This window comes from Schistocerca gregaria, chromosome X, assembly GCF_023897955.1.
Source record: "Schistocerca gregaria isolate iqSchGreg1 chromosome X, iqSchGreg1.2, whole genome shotgun sequence".
NCBI classification, from domain to species: Eukaryota; Metazoa; Arthropoda; class Insecta; order Orthoptera; family Acrididae; genus Schistocerca; species Schistocerca gregaria.
The window spans coordinates 621,325,085-621,352,888 of NC_064931.1; the positions used below are offsets into that span (position 1 = coordinate 621,325,085).

The 27,804-nt window shown below is 37.6% G+C and overlaps 1 protein-coding gene across 4 annotated transcripts in view; it reads right to left on the minus strand.

The window, feature by feature from the left end:
• LOC126299079 (endoribonuclease Dcr-1-like) overlaps window positions 1-27,804 on the minus strand; it is a 262,481-nt gene that overhangs the window by 110,597 nt on the left and 124,080 nt on the right. For 3 of the 4 annotated variants that reach the window (XR_007552718.1, XM_049990749.1, XM_049990750.1), the window contains exon 9: window positions 11,684-12,746. Coding sequence is in view for 3 of the 4 variants with exons in the window: in XM_049990749.1 (XP_049846706.1) it covers window positions 11,684-12,746 (1,063 nt within the window). In the remaining variant the exon portion in view is untranslated. Of the gene's footprint in view, window positions 1-11,683; window positions 12,747-18,329; window positions 18,506-27,804 lie in introns of those variants that run through there. The other variant, XM_049990751.1, reaches the window with a different exon arrangement.

Below are 27,804 nucleotides of genomic sequence, written 5' to 3' on the forward strand. Positions count from 1 at the left end.
TAAAGGGTGGCATACTATGTATTAGCTCAAGAAGTGCAGTTGCTCCTGAGAAATTTATTCCCTTGACTAAAACTGCAATCTTTGACGGAAGATGTTGGGAGATTGGGAGCTGTCTATTTCAGTCATTTTCAGAAAGATCTTAGATCTTCATGAAAATACCCATCCACTGATACGGTAATCTCATCTGTACCTCATTTATTGTGGCTATATGGAAAAAAAAAAAAAAACAAAGAAATTCTGTGCATTTCTGGATGGTATAGACAAAAGCGATGGCCCATATGAAAAAACATTGGCTAATTGTCAGCCATTCATTAATGGATCTCCAAGTAATTATGATACACTGCACTGTTGATTGGAGAAGAGGTAACTAAATCATTATACTAAATTACCTGCACTTGAACATTTGATCAGCCACAGGACACGAGATATTCTTGCAAGACATCAGGATGACCATGAACTGTCCAATATTACCACGTAGTTTGGATTTTTCATTTCTTAATTATATTCATGGGAGCTACAAGTTAAATTATGCTTGGCAGTAGTTTAATTGGACTTTTCAATACTATTTACCCTGTCCAACTGAATTCACTCAATAACTTGTGGTACAAGCAATATTTATCATCCTCCTCCAAGACTAAATCCAATTCACTTCATTACCCCCTCCACTAAGGCAGCAGCATGGCAGCACTTCCTGAAGGTTGTTTATAAGGTTTAGCTGAGACCAGACTATTAGCATTAGCACACTTCTGAAGATTGGGAAACAAAAGAGGTTTTGTGCCAGTGACTACTTTCCATAACCTTGCACCAGATGCAATTTTAAAACAGAATTGATGCAGATGCAAGAAAGACCATTGCAGTAGTTGTGGGTTTAAGAAGGCAGACTTATATTGCTCACAAATTTGTTTCATCTACAAGAGAGTCCACAAAAATGCAGGAGAACCTTCTTTGACCAATGGCAATGATATTCTCAATTTCAGCTAAAACACTGACAACCATGATGAAGGACCAGCAAATGACCCACCACTGGATTTTTCACAAGATATGTCAATACTTAACTGTATTGTGTAATCAGTAATCAATACTCCAGATACAATTTCAGTCATACTGAACTAAGTTACCTCATGTTGTATATAATAGTTGTTTTGTTACCTCAGATTATTTTGCAGATAACAAAAGACAAACACAGGAAGACATCAAGTAGCCTGGACCATCCACAATAAAGGAACTGATGATGATGATGATGATGATGATGATGGCTGTATGCTCCTTCCTGTTTTATAAGTTATTAGCTTTTGACACTTGAATAAAATATCTCATCTTTTTCTGACCTGACCTGTTAACTTTCTGAAACAAGCAACACTTAATCACTTCCTATCATTTATTCTGATACTGCACTTGATGAAAATGGATTAAAACAAACAATGCACACAAATCTGCCTAAAGACGTTGAAATATTATGTATCAGGAATTGCAATAAATTAATGGCACCAAGAAATTCTTTCAACTACATAAGAACGTAATCAATGAGGACCGAGTCCACAAAACATTACACTGGAAGATGACAGTGACTCATGTACCAACTTTTCAGATTCCTACAACAGTAATGTAAAACAGTGTCACACTAACATAAAACATTAATGATGACAACAAGCACAAAAGCACTGTATTGGGGAAAATATTGTATTGAATATGACCATCCTTGCACAATGCTTGGTTCCAAGGAAGTTTGGTATGCATATTTTTTCATCTCCATCTCGCTAAATCAACTTTTTTTCCCTCTAAACATTGCCATGCCATGGAACAAGCTGCCCTGAACTTAGACCCATGGCTAATTATCGACCTGATATTGGTCACTGAAGAAGTATTTTCCATTGATCAATGCAAGCAACCCATCAGTACTGCTGCCACTATTGGCATGCATTGCACATAGGTGTTGCTTTTTGTGCAAATTCACATTACTTGCACTTAGTTATGAATTGAAAATAAATGGTGATGAACACAACTGAATTTCCTATCATATGTGGGTTCCACTTGACATTTAAATGCATGAAGTATGACAGCAGCAGGCTTTAAATATCACATCTGTGAGGTTTAAAAGCATATGATACTGAATGAATCAATGTTTCAGAGGTAGGAACAATGTCCACAATGATTCTGTGTGTTGCATTTTTTATAGCTTTTATTCAAAAAAATCTTTGTGTTACTTGTGATGTATAAGTACAAGTTACAAATAATATATAAAAATATTTGAATCCTATAGCATAAAATGATCTAACAGAAGCAATATATGAAACTATATTCACTTCCATTAAGAAAATTTTCATTATGTTTTGTGACTATGAATGGGAGCTTAAAGAGCTGGGCAGTAATTTCTTGTATACTAAGGCAAAACTTCAAAACAATACTGTAAATATAGTTCTAGAAATGAATAGTAATCACAAAGGATAAGTAACAAGCAAAAATTACACCATTATAACAGTCATGCTTATAATGTTTGAACACACCAAAATGTATCTCTATCACATTGAAACAAAATCCCTCTAACTTTGCTTTATGCATGAAATAATGTCTGCTGTTAACATGTGTAGCTTTTCATCGATAGTTTACATCATTTATGAGATTTCAGTGAATAGTTACAGGAAAAGAATGTTTCTAGTACAACAAAAGGCATATGAAAGAAGTTTTATATTTATTTGTACTTTTATAGTAAATCTGTGTATCAGAATGGGCTCACTTATGAAATTAAAATAAATTTTACCAGAATTACTTCTTATATGCTTTCTTACTAGATATAGAAAACTATAGTGAGTATTTATGGAGATAAAACTCAAAATGTACTGTATCACGCACAATTTATGCCTAGGTAAACAAAATCGAGTACCCCTCCTCTTCCTCCTCCCCCCCCCCCCCCCCCCAAAAATTGATAATTTTTTTTTAAATTCAGTATTCTCTCTAATGACAGTAACATCACCATCATTATCATTATTGGATTCAAAAAGTAAGCAATACTAAACTACAATGCGCAACACAATCATAGGATTACTTTTTCGCAACATCGTAATCCCCAACTATTGTGATGCTCAAGTTTGAAACCTGGCTCTAATGTGCCTATAACCTTCTTCTGTAATGGTGCAAAAGCGTGAACCCTGCGACGTCATCCTCAGGCTCAATAACACTTCAAACAACAAGGTGTCGACATGTGAAAAAAGGCTGAGGAAACCATTCTAGACACACCACCATTCAGAATCAGCATAAAAAGGCTGCAGGGGGTGGCAAAAAAGGGCATGAAGGAGCCACCCCTTTCCCTGGGGTGTTTTTGTTTCTGTTCACTGTTTCACTATGGCTAACAGCTCACTATCATGGAAAAGTAGTGAAATTTGAGATTTCTTCACCAGTTTACGTGATTGGGAAGTCAAACGCAACTTTTGCTCAAGATCTGTTTCATACAGAGGAGGAAATACATTTAAAATTGCTCATTATGTTCGTATGATGCATCAAACAGTGTCTCTGTCTGTCTGTCTGTCTCTCAGGAATTTAGTGCCTCCAGCTCCTGCACCTTTCAACATTTCTTCGAAAGATAACCCAGATGATGTGCAACCGACCTCAACAACTGCCAGAACCGAACAGCAGCCAGAGCCAGAGGATAACAGTGCCACTTCAACAGTAATAAGCTTATCTCAATATCAAGAAACATTGGCTATGTGCTTTGTGGAGCCTATGTCTAACAAAAGAAACCAGAAGATAGATGTTACGTTTCTAGAGATTGTGGTTAGGTTATCTGCTCTTTAGTGTAGCTGACAGCAGGTGTTTTCAAAAGATCATAGGTAAACCAAATAGCACTTACGGAAGACCATTTCCAACACACTTCCTCAGCAACAGTATGCCATGACAAAGGAAGTAACGAAAACAAAAATTAATACTGCAGAAGCAGTTGTGCTGACGATGGATGGGTGGACTTCAATCAGAAATCAGAGCATACTTTGTTAAAGACCTGGAGGTGGCATCTTCCTTCCTCAGGCGCTTTAAATATGATGAAAGGTACACTTTAGAGAACCTTTCCGAAGAACTGTGATGTGTTATCTTGGAACGGGACACTGAAGAAAATGTCATGTGTGTAGTTAGATATAATACTGCCAATATTGTGCCAGCTATAAGACTCACAGACTGGAAACATATTCCCTGTTTTGCACAACGCTGACATTAACTGTTCAAAATGGTATTCAGCACATTCATCTCATTCTAAACAAAGTTAAAAAATCTTTGATCTTTTAAAAGTAGTTAGCAGACCAGCATGAAACTCGAAATGATGCAGGAACAGTTGAAAAGACTGTCCTGGCACTAAAACATGATACCACAACAAGGTGGAATTCAACCTCTGATACACTGCAAATAATAGCTGATGTCAAGAATTATCTGATGTTACTCAAAACTATCAATTATCCACAGATTTCTACTCATCGGAAATATGGTGTTACAGAGTTGTCAGTAACACTGAAATTCGTGGTGATGTGCAGCAGATGACTGATGGAGTACCACCAATTTTCAGTATAGCAAAATATTCAACTTTCACAGAAGCAACTCATTGAATCCCTGGTTCAAATTAGACGAATTTTCTGATAAAAATTCTAGTGGGACAGTAAAATTAAACCTGATCAGGCATTATGAGAAATATGCAATGGATGCATCCACTGCTACTACAAAAACCCCAGTCCCAATCACCAATCTACTTCATATCTCTGGGTTGAATTTGATGAGGCATTTTCCAGGCAGCAGAGTAATTCATATCCAAGATCTGCTGCAATAATGGAAGTTGGCAAATATCTGCAAGAACCTCTGCTATAGAGAGAAGGCAGTCCAGTGGTGGTCTGAATGGTAGTCAGTATACCTGTCAATCTTTGAACTTGCAAAAATGCGACTCTGTATTGTTGCAAACCTACACACTGTGTGAAAGAGCGTTCTCAAACACAGGACACCTTATAGAAGACAGAAGAAATTGCCTGACAGGAAAAGAGTGGAACAAATCATGTTTCTAAATGGAAATCTCTAAACATTCACTTCAGAAATGATACCCATCTGTTTATTCTTATTCATTTAAATATCTTTTTAATTTAATTACACTAATCCTCAAAGTGTCATTTATGTTATTATTTAAGTTATGATATGACAAACATTTCTACAATGAGGATTATCTTTTGGCCATGGATTCTGTGCATGCTTCACTTCCTGACTCAGAACACAGGCATTTTACTTGCATAATGACTGTGCTAACACTGTTAGTGTCTCTGTTTATATCTTTAATGGTGTAAGATCACAGCTGGTAGAGAGGATGGATCTATGAAGAGAAGGTGGAACGAGTGACACAGCATTGATGTAAACGGACTGGGAAAGAGAGTGGGCAAGTGAGCCACAGCCAAATCAAATGAGTTGTGAATAGTAAGAAGTGTGAGAATTGTGAGGTACTGGAAATATCAATTTGTTGAACTGAATGGTTAGTTCACACTTTATACAAGCCGAGCATTCATTCTGAACAACTCATTCATGCAACACCCATTCCTACTTCCAACAAAGAAATCATAAGGTCTTTAATAATTATTTTATATTGTTAGATAATGGTGTGGAAATTTAATTACAAAGGCAAAGTCAACTTAGGTGATATGGTAAAAAAACAGGGCACTGTAGTTCTGTCAAAAATACAAATTCAACTCAAATTTTATGACCAGATCACTATCACCTTCTCTGTAGATAACTCGAGGAAATGAGTATACCACCAAAAGCTTGCAACTGTAACTACGAAATATCGGGAAATAAAACAAAACAACGGCCCCAAAAATAGTCAAGTGTGAGTAGGATTCATGGTCTGCAGGTTCTGCGCAAACTTAACTATGTATAAAGATGATAATATTGTGCTTTATTGCCAGACCACCAGGCCCAGCACTGACAATTCAGCTCTAGGTTTTGACAAGTGAGTCTGCGAGTATCAAAATATGTGGCATAAATGGCCGTATCTTTTCACTACACTGACTTACAAGCTGGATTTTTTTACACCAGCAAGGGACTGTAGACCTTAGTATCTGACACAAATTTCAACTTAATACATACACCATTTCCTTAGAAAAATGGGTCTCTCAAGATGGACAGGCAGATGGACAACAAAGTGATCTTATAAGGATTCCGTTTTTACCAGGTACGGTATGAAACCCTAAAAAATAAACTGCTCAAAAATATGTCAGAACAGTTCTTACAGCAAAAATTATATTTAAATTTTGTTGGATGCAAATAAATAAGAGACAGACATCAAGAATCACTATCTAGTCAAGATAACCTATTGGCATAACAGGAAGAAAACTAACAAAAACTGCTGTATGAAGATTAACATGGTACCCTGTGAGACAATAACACAACAAGTCTTTAAGGGCTACAATAGAGGTAAAATTATAGCTACAGAAATCAAATTCTGAAGAGTAGTTATAGGAGACTACACTGCATTCATACTAGTGTTCTCCTTTTACAGCTTTCCCACTCAAAGTTGAGACACCTGCAGTGAAAAATCAGTCCCTTTTCTAAAATGTTTGATGGCTCCACTCTCCTCACCTGGATGACACATGAATCTCTTGTGCCACATCCTTCCATGCTCTTAGTTCTTTACACATACTGGATAATCAACCATGAAAGTGGCAACCCCCCCCCCCCCCCCCACCACCACCACCACCACCACCACCACCACCCACCCCAATTCCTGACTCCCTTTTCCACAATGTGACCCTGACATCTACTCTACACCAAAATAAGACAAAGCCTTTCAAAATTCTGCCTAAAAGTAGTATTTTACTATGCACCCCAAGTACAAAATTTGTCTTTACAGCACTTGTGCTCCCAACTATTTGCTCATTTATCATACCCTTGTAAAAGATCCAGTTTCATATAAACTTCACAGCAACCACTATATACCTTTCTGTGTGTAGATGGTCACACACCAACTGCTCAGCTGTATCAAAGCCCATTGTGAGCTGTAACCAATGATAACTTAAGCTACACTGTTGTAGAGTATGCTTCTCAGCATGACGTGGTCAGTTTCAGTGGCTCCTTCACAATATTCCTGATATCTGGATGTATTCCTCAACCAAATACACTTTTCTGAATGTAGCAGGTGAGAACTGCACATTCAATAAATCCTTCAATTCTGCAGACCTCCAAGGTCTTTATCTTGTTAGCCCCTGTTCCTCACTTATTTCTTTCCCCTTCCTATTCCCATTCATGGTTCTTGTTGCCATTCATTTCCTTCTTATTCACCTCCCAACTAGATTCATACATCTTGCCTCTTACTTCAATATTGTCTTTATAGACTCCAAATAAACATCTCACTATCTTTCTCAGCTACCTCCTCTCATAATTGGTCCTGTACCTTCTTCCACCACTCATGGTGGTCACACTTTATCCTATGCCAAACTATATCCTTTCACTCCTATCATGTGGGCACAATGTTCTATAACTCTTACCTATACCTCTGAAGCCCTAACCATGTATTCAGAATGTTATACCTACTGTGGAGGCCCGAACAAATAACACAAGTTTGTAATTTTGTAATCTAAGATACAGTGTCTTGACACCTTGCCTATGTGGCCCATCCTCTGTCCAATGCTGCTTCTTTCCTCATTCCAGTGATTTGTAAGAACAGAAGATCTTTCTTAAATACATTAATTTGCATAACCATGTCTTCAGAAATGTGATCTGAGTCTGCCAAAACATGCTATAACATAAAGGTAATGCCTATGACACAACTCTGTCACCAGACACTCAGTCTGACTGCAGCCTGTGTGTATCCCACGTACTAGGATGGGATTTTACCTTTGAGAAAAATCCCCAATACTCATTTGGATGTCCTGGAGGCACTGGAAGGATGAAAATGCCCATCCCTATCCAGAATTGAACCTGGAAGCACCAGGGCCACAGTCTAGTGCTCTACCCTCTAGACAACCACGAGCATGCTATAGAATAAACTGGGGGGGGGGGGGGGGGGGGGGGGGAATGTTTGAGAAGCACAACAAATATGTAGAATGACAGACTATAAATAGTTGGTAGGTGTAACCCACGAGGAAGAAGGATTCCATGAGTATTTCTACTGCATTCTGCATGAGCAGCACTGAGCCATTACCATTTCCGTAGCACTTCCCTAAATTCATTCGATGTCTACTGTGATGCTTACTTGATATGAACTTCAAAGTCTGAAGCAGCACTTTACAATTTTGCTCATAGCATCTAGTATGAAAATTCCTCTATACTTTTCTATAACTCTCCAAATCAAATTGAGTCTTCAGTCCATTTTTCTTACTACCAGTTTCCTATTCCATATTGAATCTTAACATGATACAAGATATTTAAAGAATTGTAATATGATCCAAAGATATTTAAATGATGTGGAAGCCGCTCATCACCGGAAGATATTGTATTCTTTCACTCTGTTCTAGGCATGATCTTGCAAATGTCCATATTTAAAGAAGTCTGTCATTCAATACAATGTGTGGAAATGCTTTATTAATCATTCTGTACTTCCTTACAATACTTTTCTGTAGACAACAACATTGTCAATGAACAACCAGGAGTACTGCTGACTTTATCGGAGAAATTGTTTATGTATATTACACATCCTTGAGACACATGCAATATAAATTTCATTTCTGTTGAACACTGCCATGCACTATAATTTACTGGGCTATATCACGTTAAAATTCGTCGAATTAATCACATTTTTGTTAGGATATAAGCCTGTATCTCAGTTACCACTCAATAATGTGGTAGTGTCAAACACCTTCAAAAAACCAATGAAGAGTTTATCCATCTGTTCACCTGCATATACTGTTAACAAGATATATACATGATGATGTTGGTAAATGGAGAAAAACTGCAGCCCCCTGAGAGGAAGGGGTGCAAAAAAAAAATCTTAGGGGCATGTGGCCGAAAATGCATAGTGTCTATCATATTTATTAATTCATAATGCCTGTACAGTAAAGCATGGTACCTGACATGATGTAATGAGGCTACCGTTAGAGAAGGTGTTTGAAGCAGCCCCCTCATGCCTCTAAGCATGCATGAACACTATGCAGCAGTGATTGATGTGCATATTCAAAAGTGTCATCCTGCAATCGAATGGTGGCACAAGCATAATGAGTGCTTGTCATACAAATGATGAAACTCTGTTGTAAACAGTTTGTGGAGCAATTGCTGTCAGTAGGAATACTTGTCCTGATATAGTCCTGCTGCCATCTGCCATTCCACATATAAAGACCATCCTGGCCTGATTCCAGTTGGTATACCAGGCCGTCATCTCTCAGTGCTGCACTACACGACACATGGCCACGCCAGAGTGAGTCTGCTTCAGGGTGAAGTGGATGCCCCCCAGTACTGATGAGTGAGTGTGCTGCCATTGTGTACAACATTGCACCCTCTCCAGTGTGGGCTGTATGTCCATATGAGCTGTTTTCCTCTTTATTCTCTCAGTTATTGTTTTCTACAACTTGTGTTCATTTAACAAAATCACCCTGTAAGGAGAATAAAGCCAGTTGTGTTTTACACAAATTATGTATTGCTTCTTTGAGAGAAGGTCCTCATGCAATGTCATAAGGTTTAAGTTTACATTATGCAGTAGGATTCTGCAACAGACAGACATTAGGGAAACTGGCCTGTAGTTCTGTGTAACAATTACTTTATCTTTTCTTTTATTAACAAAAATGACTTGTGTTCTTTGCCAGTCATACAAGATTATTCACAGTGCACGAGATTCTTGAGAAACATTAGATCAGAGAGGGCTTAATTCTGCAGCACATTTGAGGTAAAAATCTAAAAGGAAAGGCAAAGAAAGGAAACGAATTCCATCGGGGCCAGGTTCCTAGATCTATTTGAATATTCATAATTGTTTCTCAAGACCAGGAGTACTTATTTCAGTATCATTCAGTGTTGAGTTTGTAAACCATTAAAAAAGTGATACAGCAACAGAATCATAATATTTGAATATATTTTCATAGGTAGAATTTAATATTTTGTGTTTCTGTCAATTATCTTTGCTCTTAACATCAGACTTATCCACTGTACGGTAGCTTTTGATCTGTTCACTGAATTGTACCATTCAACCAAAGTGAGTTTTTGCAATCTTTTATTACCATTAGAAATGGACATCAAGATCAGATAGGAGAATCTGAGGAAGTCTGTGTCATGTTTCGAAGGTATCATCCTGGTGTTTGTTTTAAGTGGTTTAGGAAGACAACAGAAAACATAAATCTGAATGACCAGATGGAGAACTGAATTCATGTTCTCTGAACGTTTGTTACCTTTTGTCTAAATGTTCCCATTTCAGATATGTGGGGCTTGTTGCATGTAATCTTTCAAGGAGTAAATACATGAAACTTAAGTTTACCCATATTGCAATGGGAAAGATATAGGTCTGTGACTATCTTAATAAAATTTACGAACCATTATACTTTTTTCTGCTTCCATTACTTTTCAACACAGAATAATTTGACAGTTTGCATTTCAACATCATGTTTTTGAAATTCACCATGGATAAACTAATTATGGTAACAAAAGTGACTAAAAAAAGTTAAGTTTTGTAAATGAAATGAAGTGATATTCCAAGCCAGACTTGTTGAAATTTCCATTCCGTATGTCAGAGATGGCAAAAGCAATGTACAATAAAAACTAGGCTTGGGAATGGAATCCACCACTCTGCAGTGAAACGTGTAATGAAATGAACCAGTTGATAAGACTGCTGACAAAAAATGTTAGGACTTCGATTCTGGACCACATCCTGCACACATCTTCAACCCACGTAATGTGAATTGGTAAATACATAATTACTGAATAACGTTTATGTGAAAATGGCAGTTCTGAAAGAAGTAGATTTACTGTGGATTGAGTAACACACTTATTAAGAGTCATTATAAGTACAAAAAGAAAAAAATTGCATGTACTTGATTAACATCACTTATGCATAATGACAGATCTTTAATTACCTGGTTACCAACTGCATGTTAAGCTATTACTTCCCTATCAGAATTAATTACATATTAGCCTTTATCCATTCAAAATTCTTTGTGCCAATGCCACACTTAGCACCATATTTCATATGAACATATAGAATAGTGTACAGTCCCAAATCCCTGTTGGAGATACATGAAAACAGAATTTATCTGTCATGTATGAAGAACGCAAGTTTTTTAGCACATACATGCAGGATGTATTTGATCCTGGGCAGCAACTTCTATAAGCCTCTCTGATTTGGGTTATATGTTCTAATGAAATACGTTATAAGAAATATAGTTATACATGATATAGGTAAGATATGAATTCACCAGGCTGTGATTCCAATAAACTATGCTGAGATCATGCAAGGTTGTTCAGGGAAGTAGAGCACAGAAAGACAACACATAACTACATGTTATAGGTAACTTAGGAACTATTTCTGCTGTATAACGCAAGAATCATTTCTGTGGCACTATGAAATTCATTAGAAACTGATTATCTACTAACCTTATCTCTGTAAACACAGAAAACTATACATTGCACTCAAAATATTTCTATTTCTTTCTAATGTTTCACTGCACATATGCAATTAGATGTGCAGGCAAAATCTTTCAATTTATACATAGTTTGAAACAACATAAAGAGGAAACATAATTTTGCAAAAACTAACATTTAAAAGGTGATACAGGATCTTAGCTGTGAATTTCCTCTCAACGAACACTATGCCACAAAGTGCATCTGCATCATCCTGCAAGGCACTTCGGAAATTTCTGCCTTGAACATCGAACTTTCCAGATCCAGGTCCAGCCTTTCGTAGTTGTTTCGATGAACGTCCTCTTCCAATCACTGCTCTGCAGGGAGTGGAAGGCTCACTCTTCTGATCATCATAGTTATCAAAATATGATTTTGTCACTGTATTATTTAAAGACACTTCACTACTCAAATTCTCACAGAAAGTGGATATGTCATTCTTTGACAACACACTAACAACACATTCATCCACATTATGTTCTTCACTATATCCCTCATGTAAGGAAACATAAGCATGGTATTTACAATGAATACAGTCACAATTATTGATATGCAAAGTTCTTAATAAGCTCACAGGAGACAGTTTATTTAGTTCAACATGACACAAACTTTCTGAACTGGAATGCAAGCTCCTCCTACACGAATTCCAAACATTTCGTAACACGTTGGCTATTGAAAATTGTTCACTAACAATCTTCAGAGTACTACCATTCATGTGGACATGCTTTCCGCGAATGTCTTCATCTCCACAGGTCCGTAGAGAACAGTTGTATATGCAAACAGGAAATGAACGATGCTTTATAAAACAGTTCATGCTGTTATTATCATATATGTGATTGGGCATTCTTTGGCATTCAGCTGTATCACATATACTGAAGGGTAAGTCTTTGCATTTCACTTGATTCTGAATTTTGATTGCATCAACACTTGGCGAAAAGTTTAGTGACAGGAGTAAAGATCTGTCATAACTTAATACAGAAATAGTTTCTTCTGGAAATTCTCTGTTTTTAATCACACCACAACATTCAGGAACAGTACATATTTTAGTGTCTTTTACAGACTGATTTTCTTCTCTAACACAAAGACATCGGACAGGTTTAAACTGCTTGATGATTTCTAAGAGACGAAGTACTTTTGGTGAAGAAAACTTTAGTATCTTTTCTTTTTCAGGGAGGCCCTTAAAGTAATCATCACATACAGCCCTGAAACAGAACAACAAAGCATTGCAATCACAAAATATTGACATCAGAAATTATAATGATTAATGTGACTGGTGTATTGTTTACATACTCATGTTGCATTTTTTGCAGATTTTGTTTGAAACGTTGTATAGCATACTACTTTTACATTCGAATGTTGTGACAATGAGCGCTATGAAAATCATACCGGCTACAAGCTTAATTTGTATGTCACTTTTAAATTTTAATTTATGCTTAGATGAAAAGAGCTTTGTAATCACCAAACAAATCCTAGGAAGGTTTCATTGCTTTTTCACCAACTGAATGCAAGGATCTTTTGTAATATGGATTGTGCCAATACTTTGTAAAAATCAATCAATCAATCAATCTCTCTCTCTCTCCCTCTCTCCCCCCCCTCCCTCCCTCTCTCCCCCCCTCCCTCCCTCTCTCCCCCCCCTCCCCCCCCTCCCTCCCTCTCTCCCCCCCTCCCTCCCTCTCTCCCCCCCTCCCTCCCTCTCTCCCCCCCTCCCTCCCTCCCCCCCCCCCTCTCTCTCTCTCTCTCTCTCTCTCCACTTTTCCTTGCTTATTTTGAGTTTCAACATGGTGTACTTTGGAATATAGGAGTTTCAAAAAGATTGCACACATTCTAGTTTCATACACTACAACACTCAAACTTTCCTAATGGAAAAAAAGGTAATAACTCTCCCATAAATTTATCATGAAAAAATAAATTTGGGTCATTTCTTAAGCAGGATAAAATCTGAGCACCATATTCTCCTGTCATAAAAATGCTGATACCTACTTACTACAATTTTTCAATTTGAAAATGTCTTTTGAGACCATGAGGTACCAGATGAAAATACTGGCCTTTTGTGCTGGCATCAGGTCTAAACTCTCTGTCCAGCTCATGCCTTTATCTGCATCTACTAAGGTATATGCATATCAAACATAAATACTAGTCACAGGCAAATTATGCAACAAAATGGGGTGTCCACACTGGCTCAAAATTCCAAGGGACAATGGTGAACAAACTTCAAGAATGAAAACATGAGAAGAGATTTCAAAACAAAGACATAAATCCTAACATTTGTGAACAATGATTTGCACACTCACAGACAAAGCTATCCAAGGACAATTGTGTTAACTAATGGAGCATGTCCCTCAATAAGCAAGACAACTGTATGAGTGAATTATTCAGCTGAAAAAATGAAATGCAAAGTTGAAGAAATAACTGGAAAGATCAATGGAGTTGTGTCAATGGCACCTGAGATCACAAATACACAAAAACCCAAACATAGTATTGACTAAACTGTGCAAAAGAAAGGATTAATTGCATTCAATGAAAAACAAATTAATTAAATTAAAAGAAAAATCTAAAAACTGACAAATATTTCTTAAAGTGGGGATCGAGAAAGGGAAGAAACCAAGTTACTTTAGTATGAATAACAAAGTTTTCATTGACAGAGGAAGTCACTTCTAATAAGGGCACCAAAGGAATCGTTTAAATTGTGAGCATTCTGAGAAAAAACACTTCATTAATAATATATGATTTTCTTGGCAACATATGAGTGGTATATGTAATTTAATAAAGAGTCCTTATTTTTGTAGTATGATACAATGGAAGAAATTGAGGAAAAGTAGCTATTACACTTCAATAGAGACCACAGACATATGAGGAAGTTGACCATCTTTTGAACTGGGTCTGAAAATGCGAACTATGTGAAGCTCGGAAAGAAATAACTGTATATTGAAATAACTCCACCTTCCAGTTACCTTAATCACAGGAGCATTTACAAGTAATTAAAATAAGAAAATGTTTGTGCACTTTACATGGCAGCCAAGATTACCCCATAAAATGAGTGAAGAATGCACTTAATATAAAATCCATTAAAACATGCCTAATGATGAACTGTGACTTGCCACGTAAAATCTGATTCAAAAGACTGACAATGGAAATTCATACTAAGCAGCAAATGGTAAAAAATATTTGACATTAAACAAGTAAGTGGCACACTTACACAAGGATATAGATAATGCTGCAAGACAGGCCAATGAGAAATTTTTAAGACAAACATGTTACCCGTTGATTCTACATATTTCTCATCAACTGAAGAGAAATTTTGGGATTTGTGAAAATTAAGGACTAAATACCACAGACCATTATGAAAATGACCATGGTTCATAACCTCACTAACTTCAACCATAAATGACTCGCAATGATAATAGGTTCATGCAACTAAACACCATGTGTAACTGGATTGTTGCATACTAGATGAGGAAACTGGTAAGGAAAAGTAGTACGATATTACCTGTCTACAGAAACCACATGCATTCCAAGGCAGGCTAACTAACTGGCCAGGTAGTTTGTAGACCATCACAGAAGAGAGCACCGAATGACTGCCATAACTGTTATCAAGAGAGACATGTGAACCCCATTTGTGTGAGCATTTGCTCATTAGGAAACAACTGAGCACTAATAAAGAAATTTGATCTGCAGTTTATATGTATTTTCAGTATGAGAACAGTATAAATTACACTTTCAACAAAATGGTTGGGATTGCATAAGCTTGGAATGGGAAATGAGCAATGAGCAAGAATATAAAATTGTGCATATGGCACAAGAACATTCCTAACAATAAAAACGAAGTTAACTGGTATAAAATAACAAACACACCACACCACAAACAATGGTTGGAAATTTATAAATTAAGCAAAATGGTACTGGTGCCAAAAACCAGACTGCAGTTCCCCTATCTAACAAAATGCTATTCACGCATTTCACTGTATTATAATACAAAATCTTGAGGAAGCAAACACAATGTACTTCAAGTTTCGAGGAATGTTTTGGAGAGACTGAGAAGAAATGCAAACCCATGTGGTAATATGTTTCTGCAATGTACAGTTCACATACATCAATGTTCATGAAAATTGCAACACCCAGAAGGATACATGTGACTGAAATGAATGTTGAACCACAGACTAGGAAAATGACAATACAGAAATTATTTGCATTACTAAAGTCTACAGTTCTCTGGCTGCGTACCCAAAATAGTTTGGAGTTCTTGCCTGTTACAACCAGGACCTCTAAATATGGTAGCATGGAAACATAGAGTGTCTGGATGCATAATTTTCCGCCATATGGCTTGTATGTAAGTCACTTAAGATTTAATGGTGGTTGCTGAATGATGATGTCCAACTACATCCCAGAAAAAATAAATTAGTAGTAAAGGAGACCACTCAGTGAGTAGTAGAAGCATTGAGTCAATAGCAGGGAAGCAAAACAGAGAATTGTGCAAGCTTTGAGGAGAAAGGCGACCACTCTCTAAATAACAGAAGTGTTGAGTCATCAACAGGCACACTCAAAAGAGAATAACAAATTCTATGAAGAGCTACGGTACAAATACAAGGTGTGTGTGTGTGTGTGTGTGTGTGTGTGTGTGTGTGTGTGTGTGTTTTGGGAAAGGCGTGTTAGCTCTTCACATGATTTTTTCCAAAAGCTGGCAAAGTTTTAATTCTCTTTTGAGCATGCCTGTTGGTGACTCAACACTTCTGTTATTTATCGAGTGGTCATCTTTACTCCAAAATTATTTACATTCTTCAAAAATTTCCCGTATTATAGATATATTCTAGGAAAGTCTGACACACAACACAGGCCAGGTAAACAGAGGCATTGATAGTCTTTGAAGAATGCTCTGCCCTGCTGAAAAACTGCATGTGGGAAACCCTAAAAAATGGATAGCACCCCAGACCCTACAATTTCCTTCATGTAGTGTTTTTTTTACTCAGATTGTCCTTAAATTCAAGAATCAAGACCCAACACTATATCTAACGGTGCCCTAAACTATCACACATAGTACGTCAAACCATAATTGCAGATAGACCTACACCAGTTGCAGTGCTGCAAAAATAGCTGTATGGTCCATTACTCAGATGAAGACAAGATGGTCATTGTGTTGTCACGACGAATGGTCCAGTATCCACATGTGGCTGCATACAGCCTTCCTCCTGTATCTTTTATCAGAAAGAGTAAATTTAAAAACTCTATTCTAAAAAACTCGCAGAATATTCAGATATAGGTGCACTCAATCATACCAACACTGACAATGTCATTTGAGAATACATTACAATCAGATCTAACTACTAACAGCAGTTAAAATATGAAATCATTAATGCCACTTATGAATTGAAGCTGATGATAAAATGACTATGTTCATTAAAAATAATTTTCACATAACATCTTTACACAAATTATCATTTATTGAAGAAAAAAAAGTGGAACAAAATACATCTACTGGAATGATCTTGTTATCCTCAGCAGGGTACAAAATGAAGTTTAATTTATGTGAACTTATAAATTATGTTAGTCACATATATTGTGCAGCAATTCTGTTAAGCCTTTACTGAAACTCATGAACCTGTACAGTGTTAATGATCAAATGTCTTCTCAATGCATACACATGTGAAATGTGTAGAATCCAAGCTTGCTTCGTTAGTGCAGGAGTGAAAGAGTGGCACCAAGTAGTGAGTACAGGTGTGCTGGGGCGCGTTCTACTACTACATGTCCCTACATCATGTATCCTCCACAAACAACCCTAACGTGTGTAGTAAGGGATGGTGTAGTTCATTCTTTATTGTTCAATTTATGTATGGTGTGTGGGAAAAATGGTTGTCAGCAATCCTCCAGATGGGTTCAAATTTCTCTGATTTTCCTGTCACAGTCATTTCAGAGCATGTATGAGGCAGGAAGTGATAAGTCAAATAACACTCTTTGAGAGACAGGCTACTGGCACTTTCTAGGTGTTAATTAGATTGGAGTTTTTGTTTCCAAAGTGCAGTGGCTTTTTCCTGTTTCTTACAATGGCTAACACAGGACATGTTCTAATACATGAAGAGATGAAAAAGTCTCACTGAAAATGTAAGTATGTATTTAAAAACACAAGCATCTGCACAGATGACTTTGTCAAATGATGCAAAACAGTGTAGCAGAGGCACTTGGCTCCTTGGACTTAGTCTGCGATACTGGGCAAAGACTGAAGTTACAGGAATAAAAACAGTATGAATTATTGTGCTGTTTTGTAGAAACAGTTTCAATGAAGAGCTATCACAAGATTGTTTTAAAAGAATAATAAATGTAATAGTTTTAAGCTTTCAATGCCTCTGCTAGTCATTACTCAAATGCAGCATTTAGTTCTGTGGTATTCTATAGATGGGTAAGAAGAAGCAAACATATGGATCAACAATTTTAAAACCTGCTGCAAATTCCACTCTAAGTAATGCCAACGTATCAACAATGTCTGAAAATTATATTTATCAGACTGGAAAAGTACGCCATTTGGAAGTGTACAGTACATATAAAAGACAGTGAGCTGAGTCACCTGGAAATTTTCAAAGGTGAAAAAGGCACAAATTGAGTGACTTGATAATTTGCAAATATTTAGGAGCAGCAAACAATTATTAAATAAATGTCATAAGTAATATTCTCTTATCTAATATTGTTCTCTGAGATCAAACAAAACCAATACAATGAGCCAAAATGTAACAATGTGTTTGACTACCTGTTGCTATCATACATTATCTTTTGCAAATTCCAATAACATGTATACCTACTTGCAGTCTTTTATTGTTTTCCACACACAATTTGAAACAGAATTTGTATAGCTGAAAGACCATAAAGCCTTCTTCACGTAAAACATCACTTTCCCTTTAGCTGGTTCTTTTTAAGCAGAAACACCATAACTTTTAGGATATAGTGATCAATTTATCACTTTGTCAGAGTAGCCACTCCTTCTAACAGTAATTCTTAAATGATTGAGTTCATCCTTTAAACACTGCGACTCACAGATTCTTTTACCACCATCCACCAACATTTTAATAACTCCTCTTTTCTGCTTGGATGGTGATCAGAATTTCTGTGGAGCTATCTGCCCATACGTGTGGGCTTTCAGTAGAGTTTGTGCTCTGGAGTTCCACTGCAAAAATGAAATTTGATCTCCTTTTTTTCCATTGTGAAATTTACATTAGAATTAATATTATTAACAAAATTTTGAAATTTACTGACTTTGGTTTCTCCATGAGGCCATGTATGGAAAGTTATCAATGTACCTAAGTCAACTAGTAGGTTCCTCCTTGGTAGTCCACGTAAAAATTTTCTACAACTGCACTGAGTGTGTTCCCTAAAGGCAACTCATATGTTTTCTCATAGAATTAGTTGGTTCATTAAAAATAAGTTGATGAGAGACACTGTTTAAAGAGATTTGCATTTGTGAAAATATATTCTAACTGTGCCACCACATCATTCAGAGGACCCATGGTAAACAGTGATATAACATAAAAACTGACCATAATACTGCCACCAGCTATGTGGAGTAGCCATTAGCATCTTTCGCTGGCATGACATGTGTCATCAGTTCAAACCTAACCACTAGCAAATATTTTTTTATTTAGTATTTATCACTTATAGAAGGTTCTTCAAATTTCTTATATTTGTAGAGTCTGCATATTCTTGAATATGCAATACTTGCATAAATAGCAGCACCCTCAGTAAAGGGGGCAGTTTTGTTCTGTCCGTACATTCCTGTCCTTAATAAACATGCTTTCTGAAATGGACTTGACTGTGGTTATAGCATGTCATCATTTGGTGGAGAGCAAGGAACATCAAAACATCTACATCAACAAGGCTCCATTTAAGTAATATCAAAGGAACTGGAATACAAGTAGCATGTTGTCCCCAATGTCCTAATTTTCAGGAGACCAGTAGATTCTTAGCAAATGTGCAGTTTTATATGGATGGACCAGTCTAGCAGTGGTCTGATAACAATGAAGGAAGATAAGCTTAATAGTTGGGACAAATTCCCAGCCAAACTGAAGAAAAACAATTGGTGATAATTAGCAGCATGCGTGTTTAGTGGTAGAACAATTGAAGAACACGGGCCAACATTATGAAGAAATGACACAGTCTTACAGACAGAATATTCTAGTGGTACACAACATTGTAAACCCAAATATAAAAGGTGCAGACAAAACATCACAACTGACATGAGTCACAGAAGATACATACCAAACTCTTCTGTAAAAATATGTCGCAACAGGGGTGTAAGCTAGCTCACATCCATAGTGGAAAACTACAAGTGCACCCTGGATAATGCTAAATGAGCGACTACATGTCAAATCAAACACCTTTCAGTTGTCTAAATCCCTAAACTGTTATTTTATTGGATTATCAGTTTTGGAGATACATTATATCACCTTCAGGCACCTGTGTACAGACAGCAACGGTAACAGTATCAAATAGATAACAAAGGGAGTGGTGCAAGTCATACATACAATTGTAATATGTAATAACATAACAATACAAAACTGTACAGGAAGTTAATCAAAGTTACTGATAAATTAGGAATAAAATACAAGAACAGATGCACACTGTATTAAGATAAACTAGGGAGCAAAATATCACAGTGCAATATTAATGCAATGCTCGTGAAACAACTGCAGTGAAATAATATAAGTCGTATACTGATAAGCACAGATTGAAGGTAAAACATTTGATTACATGTTGTCATACACTAGTAAAAATTAAACAAATTACTGGAGGTCAACCCCATAGCTATCTCTATCATCATGTTCCATATAAGTAATAACTAATAAAATTGGAATAAAAAAGTTACATCAGTGCATGAGGGTATTTTTCTTCTGTCATTGCAATTACAAAATGCACCATTTTTTTCACCAGACGCATTTTGATTTATTGAGGGAAAGCATCATCAGTGGTCTGTAAATAAGCTAGTTACATTTTGATTTGTTTTTAGATCAAAAAACAGTATGTTACGAATACGTTGATTTGTACTTATGGTGATTTTTTGGCTGATTTCTCACTTATATCGATAATGCCATTTGCTAGCACATCATTGTTTTTCTGTGTTAGACACTGATAATTTTGGTCTAATGTTTAGATTTTCTGCAGCACTCTGCATTTCTTGTGCTTTTCCAAACACACTTTGATGCAGACCACTGTATTCTGTTTGTTTTTGTACTTCAAGTATGTGTTGTTGTTTGTGTTTTGTAGTGTTGCCAACATAACCTTTTCACTACTTTGTCTTTGACCTACAACATTTTATTTAAAAAACTTAGCTTATTGTATGTGTGTAATTCTATTTAGTTATGTGTTTGTTTATTTATGTACTATTTTTTATTTTATTTTTTTTAGGAGAGGGGGAAACCATGATGAGTTGACATAAGTATATGGCAGTGTGATTTAGTGTGAGTTAGAGGAGAAGGTGAGGAGCGAAAAGTGAAAAGAAAACAGTGAGTGAGGGAGGGGCAGGGGGGCTGTGGGAGAGTGGGAGGGGATGAAGGATGGAAAAGGCTCTTCTTTTTCATGTCATTGCATCAGCAAATCAAAATGTAAAGAACTCAATTACAGACCCCTGATGATGCTTTACCTCAATGAAGCAAAATGCATCTGGTTACAAAACCATTTTTGTAATTGCAACGACAGAAGAAAAATACCCTCATGAATTGATGTAACTTTATATTCCCACTTTATTAGTTATTATTAGTATATGGAACATGATAATAAAGATTGTTATGGGGTTGACCTCCAGTAAGTGTTTATGTTTTGCTAGTATATGACAGCATGTAATCAAATGTTTTACCTTCAATCCGTGCTTATCAGTATATGACATATTATTTCATCCAGTTGTTTCACGGGCATTGCATTGGCATTACACCGTGATTACCTAGGCATAACATGCACCCCCCCCCCCCCCCCCCCCCCCATGAACCATGGACCTTGCCGTTGGTGGGGAGGCTTGCGTGTCTCAGCGATACAGATAGCCGTACAGTAGGTGGAACCACAACGGAGGGGTATCTGTTGAGAGGCCAGACAAACGTGTGGTTCCTGAAGAGGGGCAGCAGCCTTTTCAGTAGTTGCAGGGGCAACAGTCTGGATGATTGACTGATCTGGCCTTGTAACAATAACCAAAACAGCCTTGCTGTGCTGGTACTGCGAACGGCTGAAAGCAAGGGGAAACTACAGCCGTAATTTTTCCCGAGGGCATGCAGCTTTACTGTATGATTAAATGATGATGGCATCCTCTTGGGTAAAATATTCCGGAGGTAAAATAGTCCCCCATTCGGATCTCCGGGCGGGGACTACTCAAGAGGATGTCGTTGTCAGGAGAAAAAAAACTGGCGTTCTACGGGTCGGAGCATGAAATGTCAGATCCCTTAATCGGGCAGGTAGGTTAGAAAATTTAAAAAGGGAAATGGATAGGTTAAAGTTAGATATAGTGGGAATTAGTGAAGTTCGGTGGCAGGAGGAACAAGACTTCTGGTCAGGTGACTACAGGGTTATAAACACAAAATCAAATAGGGGTAATGCAGCAGTAGGTTTAATAATGAATAGGAAAATAGGATTGCGGGTAAGCTACTACAAACAACATAGTGAACGCATTATTGTGGCCAAGATAGATACGAAGCCCACACCTACTACAGTAGTACAAGTTTATATGCCAACTAGCTCTGCAGATGACGAAGAAATTGAAGAAATGTATGATCAAATAAAAGAAATTATTCAGATAGTGAAGGGTGATGAAAATTTAATAGTCATGGGTGACTGGAATTCGGTAGTAGGAAAAGTGAGAGAAGGAAACGTAGTAGGTGAATATGGACTGGGGCAAAGAAATGAAAGAGGAAGCCGCCTGGTAGAATTTTGCACAGAGCACAACTTAATCATAGGTAACACTTGGTTCAAGAATCATAAAAGAAGGCTGTAAACATGGAAGAATCCTGAAGATACTGACAGGTTTCAGATAGATTATATAATGGTACGACAGAGATTTAGGAACCAGGTTTTAAATTGTAAGACATTTCCAGGGGCAGATGTGGACTCTGACCACAATCTATTGGTTATGACCTGTAGATTAAAACTGAAGAAACTGCAAAAAGGTGGGAATTTAAGGAGATGGGACCTGGATAAACTAAAAGAACCAGAGGTTGTATGGAGTTTCAAGGAGAGCATAAGGGAGCAATTGACAGGAATAGGGGAAAGAAATACAATAGAAGAAGAATGGGTAGCTTTGAGGGATGAAGTAGTGAAGGCAGCAGAGGATCAAGTAGGTAAAAAGACGAGGGCTAGTAGAAATCCTTGGGTAACAGAAGAAATATTTAATTTAATTGATGAAAGGAGAAAATATAAAAATGCAGTAAATGAAGCAGGCAAAAAGGAATACAAACGTCTCAAAAATGACATCGACAGGAAGTGCAAAATGGCTAAGCAGGGATGTAAGGATGTAGAGGCTTATCTCACTAGGGGTAAGATAGATACTGCCTACAGGAAAATTAAAGAGACCTTTGGAGAAAAGAGGACCACTTGTATGAATATTAAGAGCTCAGATGGAAACCCAGTTCTAACCAAGGAAGGGAAAGCAGAAAGGTGGAAGGAGTATATAGAGGGTCTATACAAGGGCGATGTACTTAAGGAAATGGAAGAGGATGTAGATGAAGGTGAAATGGGAGATACGATACTGCTTGAAGAGTTTGACAGAGCACTGAAGGACCTGAGTCGAAACAAGGCCCCTGGAGTAGACAACATTCCATTGGAACTACTGACGGCCTTGGGAGAGCCAGTCCTGACAAAACTCTACCATCTGGTGAGCAAGATGTATGAGACAGGTGAAATACCCTCAGACTTCAAGAAGAATATAATAATTCCAATCCCAAAGAAAGCAGGTGTTGACAGATGTGAAAATTACCGAACTATCAGTTTAATAAGTCACAGCTGCAAAATACTAACGCTAATTCTTTACAGACGAATGGAAAAACTAGTAGAAGCCGACTGCGGGTAAGATCAGTTTGGATTCCGTAGAAATGTTGGAACACGTGAGGCAATGCTGACCCTACGACTTATCTTAGAAGCTAGATTAAGGAAGGGCAAACCTACGTGTCTAGCATTTGTAGAATTAGAGAAAGCTTTTGACAATGTTGACTGGAATACTCTCTTTCAAATTCTGAAGGTGGCAGGGGTAAAATACAGGGAGCGAAAGGCTATTTACAATTTGTACAGAAACCAGATGGCAGTTATAAGAGTCGAGGGACATGAAAGGGAAGCAGTGGTTGGGAAGGGAGTGAGACAGGGCTGTAGTCTATCCCCGATGTTATTCAATCTGTATACTGAGCAAGCAGTGAAGGAAACAAAAGAAAAATTCGGAGTAGGTATTAAAGTCCATGGAGAAGAAATAAAACTTTTGAGGTTCGCCGATGACATCGTAATTCTGTCAGAGACAGCAAAGGACTTGGAAGAGCAGTTGAATGGAATGGACAGTGTCTTGAGAGGAGTATATAAGATGAACATCAACAAAAGCAAAACGAGGATAATGGAATGTAGTCGAATTAAGTCGGGTGATGCTGAGGGAATTAGATTAGGAAGTGAGACACTTAAAGTAGTAAAGGTGTTTTGCTATTTGGGGAGCAAAATAACTGATGATGGTCGAAGTAGAGAGGATATAAAATGTAGACTGGCAATGGCAAGGAAAGAGTTTCTGAAGAAGAGAAGCTTGTTAACATTGAGTATAGATTTAAGTGTCAGGAAGTCATTTCTGAAAGTATTTGTATGGAGTGTAGCCATGTATGGAAGTGAATCATGGATGATAAATAGTTTGGACAAGAAGAGAATAGAAGCTTTCGAAATGTGGTGCTACAGAAGAATGCTGAAGATTAGATGGGTAGATCACATAACTAATGAGGAAGTTTTGAATCGAATTGGGGAGAAGAGAAGTTTGTGGCACAACTTGACCAGAAGAAGGGATCGGTTGGTAGGACATGTTCTGAGGCATCAAGGGATCACCAATTTAGTATTGGAGGGCAGTGTGGAGGGTAAAAATCGTAGAGGGAGACCAAGAGATGACTACACTAAGCAGATTCAGAAGGATGTAGGTTGCAGTAGGTACTGGGTGATGAAGAAGCTTGCACAGGATAGAGTAGCATGGAGAGCTGCATCAAACCAGTTTCAGGACTGAAGACCACAACAACAACAACAACAACAACATGCACTATTGATCTGTGTTTAGTAGATACTTTTTTACAATTATACGATATATATATCTGGCTCCCTAGTTTATATTAATACATTTTGCAATTGTTATTTTATTTCATTCCTTAATTTATCTGTAACTGTGCTGTAACTTCCTGTACAGTTTTAATATTATTATGGTATCACATGTTACCACTATACATATAACTTGCACCACCCCCTTTTGTATCTATTTCATATTTTTATCGTTGTTGTCTGTACACAGGGGCCTCAAGATGGTGAATTATATTGCCAAAATTGGCAGCCCAATAAAATAAGTCTGAAAATTAAGACAGCTGAAAGATGTTTTATTTACATTCTGTACTGAATAGCTGAGATGTCTGAAAAGATGGACATACAGAGATTAAATGATCTAGAACGAATCAGCAGCCAGACCAAATATTGAATTTGCTTGCTACAAACATGCACACAAATCAAAATCAAAAGACCTTAAAAAATGAATTTTTTCACAGGACCAAATGATTAACAGACTGGCCCTTCAGTCCAAGTACGCCATTTAAACACAGGAGGCATTAGCCGAGCTGCAAGTGAGCACCTATCTAAACTCGTTGTTGATAATGATACTGACACTGTTCTAATCCACAGAACACATTCTCCAACAATGGAAGACCTGCATAAAAGAAGTAGGATCCATGGCTACAATATTATGGGTGCTACAAATCACAGTGTGTACAGTGTTGAAACCTAGATAGGGAGCTATAACTAACGTTCTCACCTCATTTCGACAAATACTGAAAATGAAATCCATTATGTCTCAATACAAATGGAGGAGACCATTATAAATAATATTTACAAGCCACCAAACGTGCAGTGGGCACTGGATGTTCTGCCGATTATTCCCCCTCCACTGATAAGTCATCATGGTCACTGGAACTATGCATCTGACAATGAATGGCAGTATTACACTCAAAAACTGGGCAGAAAATGAAAATATATATCTTGTTTATGATGTCACAGGTTTGGGAACGTTCAGATCAGCCACTTGGCAAAGATATTACAACCCGGATCTCTGCTTTGTGTCCCAGCACTACAGAGAGTACCCATTGCCTACAACCAGAGAAGTCATACCTAATTCCCCACATATCCAACACAGGCCAGTTATCCTTGATATGGGGCTCTCCATCCTAGTAGCGAGATCTGTACCGCGGCAGACAGAATTTCAGCAGGGCTGACTGGAGGAGTTTTGCCAACCACCAAGTTAAATATATTTGTTTTAGTCCACCAGAACCTAAAACTACCCTTAATTTGTCATGGCCATTCTTACTGTTGCTAAAAGGTTTATCCTCGTGGATACAGAAAGGCATATATACCAGGTTATAATGAACACTGCAAACAATTTTATGAACAATATAGTGAAACTGGTGATAGCAATATTGGTGCGAGACAGTAGAAATTGTCAAACATTAAAGTAGAAAGGCATGGAGCCTTCTGCATAAGTTTGGCAGAGCCTCCAATAAGCCTGGTCACAATAGTAGTATTTCAGGTATCCAAATTGCTAACCATATAGCTGAAACATCTAAATCATCCCATGGCAAACACCATACTTCCAAAATAAAATATGAGAACTTGCCTCTCTAAAAGCTCACAGCCCAAACGAATTCAATTTCTCTTCACCATTTACACTGACTGAATTGGATGAGGCCATGAAACAAACTAAATAAGGTAAAGCACCTGGTCTGGATAATATACACCTGGAATTTCTGATAAACATGGGTAATGGTGGAAAAAAATGGCTGGTCTGCTTCTTCTGCAACATTCTAGATAATAGATCACTGCCCAATGAGCTAAAGAGAAGGAAAATAGTGGAAATTTTGAAACCAGGTAAACTAGCTGACCACTCTCAAAAGTTTCAGACCAATTTCCCTTTCGTGTTGTACTTATAAAGTCTCTGAGAAGAGACTCATTTATAACAGAATTAGCAGCTTCATTCTGGAACATATCCCAGCTGAAAAAGCAGGTTTCAGGCCACACAAAAGTTGCTGCTACAAGATATTTGCCCAAACAACTTTCATAGTTGTCACATTCGTAGTCGTAACAGCAGCATGTGACAAAGTCTGGAGAGAAGGGATGATACACAAATTACTGAAAACAATCTGATGCTGAAAAACTGTAACTCTCACCAACACCATGATAAACAACAGATATTTCTGTGTTTACTTGGGAGAAAATGTGAGCAAGGAGAGGAAATTAAGTAATGGTCCACCACAGGTCCCCATCTTAGCCCCTTTATTACTCAACCTATACAGGGTGTTACAAAAAAATACGGCCAAACTTTCAGGAAACATTCCTCACACACAAATAAAGAAAAGATGTTATGTGGACATGTGTCCGGAAATGCTTAATTTCCATGTTAGAGCTCATTTTAGTTTCGTCAGTATGTACTGTACTTCCTCGATTCACCGCCAGTTGGCCCAATTGAAGGAAGGTAATGTTGACTTCGGTGCTTGTGTTGACATGCGACTCATTGCTCTACAGTACTAGCACCAAGCACATCAGTACGTAGCATCAACAGGTTAGTGTTCATCACGAACGTGGTTTTGCAGTCAGTGCAATGTTTACAAATGCGGAGTTGGCAGATGCCCATTTGATGTATGGATTAGCACGGAGCAATATCCATGGCGCGGCATGTTTGTATCGAGACACATTTTCAGAACGAAGGTGTCCCAACAGGAAGACGTTCGAAGCAATTGATCGGCATCTTACGGAGCACGGAACATTCCAGCCTATGACTCGCGACTGGGAAAGACCTAGTACGACGAGGACACCTGCAATGGATGAGGCAATTTTTCGTGCATTTGACGATAACCCTAATGTCAGCGTCAGAGAAGTTGCTGCTGTATACGGTAACGTTGAGCACATCACTGTATGGAGAGTGCTATGGGAGAACCTGTTGCTTCCGTACCATGTACAGCGTGTGCAGGCACTATCAGCAGCTGATTGGCCTCCACGGGTACACTTCTGCGAATGATTCATCCAACAATGTGTCAATCCTCA